General features: G+C 39.7%; 1 protein-coding gene across 1 annotated transcript in view; it reads right to left on the bottom strand.

Annotated features, from left to right (window-relative positions):
• The window catches only part of slc2a9l2 (solute carrier family 2 member 9, like 2), a 90,859-nt gene extending 84,814 nt beyond the window's left edge, over positions 1-6,045 (bottom strand). Inside the window, exons 1-3 of the mRNA XM_005731391.1 lie at positions 5,983-6,045; positions 4,221-4,300; positions 246-347 (exon numbers count right to left, since the gene is read on the bottom strand). Of these exons, the coding sequence (XP_005731448.1) occupies positions 246-347; positions 4,221-4,283 (165 nt within the window). The 5' untranslated portion in view covers positions 4,284-4,300; positions 5,983-6,045. The remainder of the gene's footprint in view (positions 1-245; positions 348-4,220; positions 4,301-5,982) is intronic.
• Positions 6,046-8,512: the final 2,467 nt, after the last annotated feature.

The raw sequence follows: 8,512 nt of genomic DNA on the forward strand, positions 1-8,512 counted from the left end.
TGTATTGCACTGTGTATTTTTCTATCCAAGTATGCTTTTAGTGCATTGGCAGTGTGTTTGGGATCGATGTCATCTGTATCTGCAGAGCTACAGTTCTGTCAATTGTACCTTTATTAGAAGCTGGCTTTAGCACTGCCATTCAATATTTATGGATGAGTACTAAAAGTTTAATTACCGCACAAAGAAAACATACAAAATCACTTGTGGTTCCCTGCAAAAAGGCTGAGAACAAGTGTTTGACTCACCAGAGCAGGAGCGTTGACCACAGAGAGGTTGTAGCCATAAAGGAAAGATGAGCCCAGGGAGCCAAAGAAGGCGGCACACAACAGGCAGGCTGTAAGTGACTGCTAACGAGAGAGCACACATGAACACATTATGCTAGTCATGCAGTCCTTTCCACATTGGTGTTGATCAATGCCAAGGTCAAGGGAATTCAACCCTGGGTGAGTTGTGTTACTCTGGGCATCAATGCTAAGAAAACAGCTTCTTAAATCCATGCTTTGTTTTTATTTTGTCAATTGTTTCATTTTAGCGCAAAGTCAACACTGTGTGAAATATATTTCTCATGACAACGTGATATATTATTACTGAAAATGACAAAAGAGGATGGGAATAGGAAATAAACCATATCAAGGCTAAAACTGTGATGACCTGAAAGAAGCTCATTAAAACCTTCAATACAAAAGAGAAGGATAGAAATTCAATAAATGCAATAAAGGGGTTAAAATCATAAAGGTTTGCCCTCAGTGTAGCACATGATGAAAGGAGATAACATCATTAAATTGAAACCATTTTCCATTAGAAGAAGAAACTTGATTAGCAGATTGTATTGCATACTTACTTTATGAGTATCCTCTTGGCAAGGTGCTACGCTCTCCATCAGAAGGTTATGCAAAATATTAAGTAAACGAGTTATAGAGTTTCTATTGTGTATAGGTTTACGGGAGAGAAAGGGTTAAATAATGACCAGGAATGTTAGGAATCATCCTCGGGGGACTATACTGGGGTAATCTAGGTGTTTGCTATTACATGTTGCTATAAACCACTGGAGAAGTCTAGTGGCAACAGCAGAGGCACTGAAGAGACAACAACAACACAACCTCCAAAAAGGGAACGACTTTATACTTGGTAACAATCATCTATGGCTCTCTCTTTATCCTTATTAGGTGATTTATCTCTTTCTTCTCTTTGCTTTTTGTTAGTGTCTTGAAACCGTTCCGGCAGCCTGGGTTGCACAAGAAGTCCAGCTCCTCAAGGATGACACATTTATACATGCCACTGCAAGATGTTTGCCGTGTCTCACAGAACAGTCTCAAAAATGTAAAGGAGATCCCAGGAGACGGGTCGTGGAACCGTGGAACCATCATCAGCACAGCACCAGGATCTGCTCCTCTGTGTAGTAGGAACAGAAGAAGCACTGCCAGAATACCACAAAAAGACCTCCAGTGGGCTACTTCTGCATGTTTCTGACCAAATTATGATAATCAGAGTCCTTGAGCATGACATGAGGGCCTGACTTCCTGTAATGAGGCCTGTGTTCAAACTAGTGTCATTCAGCTTGATTGGCATTTGCCAGAGAAACCCCAGAACTGGCAGGTCTGCCATTAGCACCCTGTTCTATTCACAGATGACAACGGGCTCACATTGAGCAGATGTGACAGATGGGAAAGAGTCTGGAGATGGCGTACCAATCATTATGCTACCTGCAATATCATTTAACTTGAGTGATCAAAGTAAGCATAACCTTGGAGGATCACACAGATCTCCATGTGTTAGTACCAGTACCCTGACAGCTGTTATGCATGGGGATGAAAAGCTCAGATTCACCGTCCGGCCTTACGCTGGTACAATGAGTCCTGGGTTGTCCTAATTCAAGACAATTTCCAGCCGACTGTGGCCAGAGTGTACAGGTTACTGGTTGATTAACGCACTGATACCACTGACTGGCTCTCACTTTCCCAAGACCTGAATCAAATTGGGAATCTCTGGAACAATCTGAGTCAGTGCATCCAAAGACACCAAATAGCTTCACAGAGTTCACTAACAGCCTTTTCCAGGTCTAACAGGAGGAGAACCCCAAGGACACCAGCTGTCATCTTATCAGGCTGTTGTTGGGAGTGTATACAGACAACATATGCACTAGTGAGCCACATATTATGACACAAGTTGTATCAGCATGTGTTTTCAATTTTTAACTCTGATTTTTGGTGTGTTTTCAAATGCAGTCGTCAAAGGTTTGACGATTTTTCATTTCCACTGACGAAACTTGTTGAGAATTTTTTCTCTAGAAGTAACACAATGTGTGCCAATCACTGTGTTCAACTTGAATATTTTATTCACCAAGATCCAGTGTGTGGTTTAAGTGCACATTTTGTAAGTGTAATTAATTTGTTTTATAGCAACAAACATATTTTAAAACATCATACAGCATTAAGTGAAGGATGATAAGCTTTTCTATGAAGTACCAACCTATACCTTGGACCAATAGACTGCAAAGACGAGCCAAAAAACTGAATGCACAGTATTGTTATCAAGGGGATAAGATGCAGCAGAGCTATGAGGAGCCAGTGATTAAAGCTGAAGAAAATGAGTAGTAGACTGTAGATAAAGCTTTAGGAGGAGGAAAGGAAGAAAAAGTTGTGATTCCAGCTCATAATGATAAGCTAAAGGGGTGGGGTGTGGGGAGAGGCGAGGGGAAGGATATTCTGGATATCATTTGAAATTACATTTGATCCACAATGCTATCTGAGAAAATGAAGTCAAAGTAAAGGAAACCACATCACAGTTAAAGGAGATGAAGCTGAAACAGAATACATAAGGCTACTGCGAGCCTTGAATACGCATGTATAAGTCATCCTTATATATTTTTAATAAAGAGTAAAATCTCAAGCAATCGCCTTAAAACCCAGGGAGTAGTGTCATATAGGGGAAATTGATATCTCATATTTTTAAAGGTTAAAAACTCACTGATAGTAGCATCTTTCCCACAGTCCCTTAAAAAATATGTCCCAGTGACGCTGAGAGTTGTTTTCACGTGTCTTTCCATGCATTTCCTTTGTTTGGTAATGGATTCTCTAGAGCCCCTTAAAGCTTAATCTTGCAAACTTTGAAACAGACATATGTGCGTGAGGGAGTTGTACTAAAAATGGAGCTGATGAGTTACTTCCAGGTACTTACAGCCTAAACTATGTTCTCAATCAGGGGCTCAGTGTGACAATCACTTTGTAGCATCTGTGAAGAGTTGGGCGCAAATTCCAACAAGACTAATTTTTTTTTATTTTCATAAATAAAACAATACACAAATGACAAAGTTTCCCCAAGTGGCTTTGAGACCTATACAGCATTTGACATCCACTGTCCTCAGTAACAAGCAAACACACAAATTTGTGCGATTTGAGTACTTGTCAGAAAATAAGAAAAATTAACACCCAGCAAAACATAAAAGAAAAGGACCAATTAAATTCTGTTTATCCTAAAGCACATTTCCATCCATCCAGTGTCTTCTGTTTATCCGATTAAGGCTCTCAGCTGTCATAGGGTGAAAAGCGGGGAACACCCTAGAAAGACTGCTGGTCCATTGTAGAGCTAACACAAAGACAAGAACCATTCACACTCACATCAACACCTACAGACAATTTAGAACTGCCAATGAACCTAATCCAATGTGGACTGTGGGAGGAAGCCAGAGTACCCAGGGAGAACCCACATACGCACAATGAGAATATGCAAACTCCCTCAAAGCTCACACAAATCTATGTATTTTAGACATAACACTGTTTCTGCAGAAGTGGACTGGCCAAAAAATAAGTAATGAAATATGCAGATCCACTGACAGATTTTATTGCAACATAATTTTAGTTTTTATCTGAAGAAGGTTACCACTAAAGCTGATGTCATTTTAGATCAAAAAGTGGGGTTCCAAGTTTCAGCAGCAGGTTTTAGGGGAAAAGCTTGAAATGTGTGTGTTTCAGTACATATTTACATATTTACATATTTACTGAGGTGCAGTATCTTCACAGCTGTGTAATGTCCACGGATAACATAACGGGTTAATGTATGACATAGTAGCCAAATAACAGGGAAACCAGAGGTCTATATAGTACTATTAGGACAGGGCTGTTCCTCCATAAAGCAAAGACATGATTGTCTATATTATAACATTTTTCATGCCAGAACAACACAAAGAAGTACGTAAGAATCAGTGCCTTAATCTGACTAACCTTCTTTTCAGAGTTGTTAGTGCTGTCATCTTGGTCAATCTGATCATCCTTTTGTTCGTCCATGTTCACGTGTCAGCGACCTTAAATGAGAAGGCCATGTTATATCACGTGAGATACGTTGTGTATATGGAAAGGAGACGGGACACATTTCACAACGAGGATGAGGAGGAACCGAAAACTAAGTGAAACGTGCTGAAAAGGAAATGACCTCTTTGACCTCTGGCTTGCAAAGAACATCTTTGCAAGCCAGAAAGCAAACTGGCTTCCTGGCTTACAAAAGTGTGAAATGTTACCCCCAGCTTGAAGTTTTGAGGGGATTTTACCCAGTTGCTCAACAACAGGGGGAATACTGGTCTTGATTTAAAGTACACTTTAATGTCATTTTCTACTGCTAGACCAGCTGACTGATCAAAGACTCAGTCTGCCACCTAGTGGTTACTAGAACAGCAGCAGGCAATCACTGGGCAGTGGAAAACTGGTAGGGTTAAATAAAAAATTACAGGAAGTTTTATCCACCACAGGTTACACGGTGGTGAAAGGGGAAGAAGGAGAACTGTACTTTTTATGAAGCTTTTTGGGGATTCTGAACAAACCAAAGACAAAACCAGAAAGAAGTAATTCATGCAGTACTGATAGGAGTTGATATTGTATAGCAGTCCTCTCTGACTTCAAGGTTAATTACATTTTGCATTCAGACAGTTTCTGAAAAGTAAATTAGTCTCTGACTGGATGCAAATGAAAGCCAGCAGGACTCTGAGTCACAGGGAGCAGGATCAAAACCCACAGCTGTGGATTGAATTCTTAAGAAGACATGTGACAAATCAGATTGTTCTTGTTTTACCTTCCTAATTTTACGCAAAGGATCACTGCAACTTTTTAATTAAATCAGCTGTATGATCAGGAGGTCAAATTAGAAGCTATAAAGTAATAAATGTGATTAATTTTATTGCCAGCCTGAGTGGATGATTTATGTTTTACGGTGTATTTCTTCAACAATAAATGGCTGTGAAGGCTAACGCTTGAAAGTTTCATCAGGCATAAGACAAAATTCATGAGGTGACTATATCTGCAATGGGAAATGTGCTCGTTCAAGCATCAAACGAGTCCGCCTTGTTTCAGAAGACGTTTTTAGTTGGTTGAAGCAGTTTATACAAGGACTTCAAACTGTTTGCTTTTTAATGATGTTCTGCAGTGTTGGAAGCCACCCAACAGATAACAAGCAAAAACATATCCACATAGTGACCCTTAGCAGTGTGACTGTTAGGGTGTTAGTCTGAGATTCTACACCATAACTCTCAATTAGTGCAGTGCTGTAGGTGAAACACCACCTCATCAAAGCAAAATCTTTCTCCAGCTTATAAAACCCAGACCCCATGTAGTGTTGAAAAGTGGCTTTCAAAGATATGCACCTTGCTCCACGATTTTGTATGTGGTACATCCTATACCCAGATAAAAAAAACAACTGTTGTCAATAAATAAAGTTATGCTGTCTTATATATAACAGAAAAGTGACTAAAAAGGGGACATGTGTAAGCCACTTTCTTTGCACAATAACACACAGCAATGTAGCAATCTAGCAAAGATGACTCGACAAGGACAACTTTACTGGACTTGTTCAGCTCTGTTAAACAAAGTTTGGTAAAACAACACAAGCCATGGTGTTGTGAATATAGTCAAAATATCAAAGCCCACCGTGGATACATGTAAGTCAGAAATGGTACAAAGTTTTTAACAAAAAGTATGACTGTGGGCATATACTTACCCAGCATTCAGGCAACGTATCCAGTGCATACAAAGAGAATACTCCCCAAACATTTCCCAGACAGTACGGTGATAACAGAACTGAGAAATGATTAACCTTGAGTTCTTCCCTCCCTCTCCATATCTGAGATCAGCCACACTGCAGATAAAAGAACAAATACGCTGCATGTGTATAAGCTGGTATTACTGCATAACTGAGACACACAGACGGCAATGACTGATCTCTCTACTGTCCTGTCTTAATAAGAGCATGAACAGTTTCATGAGGATGGTGATAACAATTTATTACGCTTGATTAACTTACAGAAAGAACTCTTCCTCAAAAAAGGGGGTGGGAGTTTAGATGAAACCCCTTTTTCTTCATTAAAAGGTGTATTAATCAGCAAGCTGCTCCACAGTATGAATCGATTTTAAATAAAGAATTTATGGGGAAGAACAAGGGCTGTGAAATACACAACAAATGCACAAACATACCGCCAACATTATATTCTACAGTAAATTCGACAACCGCGTAAAACACTGCACAACTGTATCGTGGCACAAGCAGCTTCATTTTTCATTTTGCTCCAGTGAAGCACAGGTGTACTCCAGGAACTGGTGGCATCACTCATAGATGTGATTACAGGTGTTTAAAGTCTGACTTCCAACTGCATCCACATGTTTGACACTTAGAAGTTCAAAGTTCAAAGCAGTGAAATTCAGGTCTTCGATCACTAAGTTCACTTCTCTGCATTCGAATCGGACACAGTCGGTAAAATGCGCCCAACTCCTGTACGCTGTGGGATAGCAGGTGCACTGGCTATTTTATATTTTTATTCAGCATTCAAATCACTAGTGAACCAATTGGGGGGTTTTCTCGTTTATTAGATAATTTGCTAGCTCCCCTGTGTCTCTTGCTTTTCTAGGTCAGTTTTGGGTACTTTAGATTTGGGTCTATTAAGTAGTTGGTTAGTTATGTTACATTGTTATCCTAGTTGGCATTACCGCTTGAGTTTAATCTGGTTTATTTGATCTCTTCTAAGGACCCAGAGCTACATCTGACTTCTTGCAAACTCTTTTTTTAATACTCATTGTATTAACCCTAACCCCCTAGTATATTCATATTCAGAATCTACTTATAAAGATTATAAAGCGATAATACTAAAAAGGCATTGTAAAAGCATGACTATATTGTGTCTCTTATTTGTCACATAGTACATTCAAGTCAAATAAGGATTTCAATATTATGCAACAGAAAGTCATAATTACAAGACACGAAATCGCTGTTACGAGCTCTCCTGATGAAACAAAAAGTTCTGATACACTAGGTCATAACTATAAGAATATGAGGTCACAATTAGGAGAAATAATTTTGTTTTTTGACATAAAGGTAATGATTCTATAAAAACAAAGAGACTTCTCCTCTTTCTTCCATAGCCCTAGGTCCCAGGGTCCGCATCCATACCTACAGCTAGTGACGCTTACATGTCTTTGGACTGTGGAGCAACTACAGGAAACGCACACCGGGAGAAGCTGAAGTCAAACAAAGTCCAAACAAATGAGAACCAGGAGATTCAAACCCGGAACACGCTGCAACTCAGTGAAACCATTTAAGTACCATCTATTATGTTTGGGGACAAGGAACATAAACCGCCTTCATTTCATGCATGGAAACACTGCAGTCAGACAACATAAAGATCCTGGAACTCACCATGAAATTTGGTATATAGTACATCCCATCCAGGCGCTGGAAATGCAAGGCCTGAACTCACAAATGTGCAAATACCATGCTGATAAGAGCTTGACTCTCGAAATATAAGAACAATGAAGTGTGGTCATCCGGCTTAACCACACACCACATTGTTCGGCCACATTCCTAGAACTCGTGTGAGAATGAGGAGCAAACCATTCACGGACACAATAATCCAAAGTGAACATTCAGATGAAAGTATTCCACAGAGACATGTCGGAGGCTAATGTGCTATCAAAAACAGGAACAACAATATTCCAATGCCCAAAAGAAAAAACTGATTTTGCAGGCAGAAAGAATCATGACATGCTGCAGTTTTATAGAGCACAACAACTTGGTGTTTAATCCCCCCCCAAAAAAAACCTCCTCGTGCAGCTTTTTCAATGGCTTCTTTATTCGCCCTCAACCTCACAGTAATTACATTTTTAAACAGCTTGTGACTACTATTTATAATGCAAACACGTGATTTTTTTTTGGGATTTTTTTTTTTTTACCAAAACTGCAAAGTACAGGCTCTACAGCAGCAGCACATGGCTGAAGGATTAAGCAACAACTCTTTCTTCTTTTTTATTTTTTTTTGCTTTGAAAACTGTCCTAAAGAAACATTTGGGTCAATAGCTGCCGTGGGGAAAAAAGATACTGCTGAGTAATGAAACTCGGGCTTGTAAGCTGAACACCCCCTTTGGGAGCGCTTTTCTCAGCTCGGGAGTCTAGGTAACACAAGTATTAGATTGCCTGGGGTGTGTGTGGACCTTTCAGGAGGGGAAAAATCCATAGACCGTGCGCGTCAAACCTCTGAATT

Source organism: Pundamilia nyererei, unplaced genomic scaffold (genome assembly GCF_000239375.1).
Source record: "Pundamilia nyererei isolate P.nyererei 1_Seehausen unplaced genomic scaffold, PunNye1.0 scaffold00042, whole genome shotgun sequence".
Taxonomy (NCBI): domain Eukaryota; kingdom Metazoa; phylum Chordata; class Actinopteri; order Cichliformes; family Cichlidae; genus Pundamilia; species Pundamilia nyererei.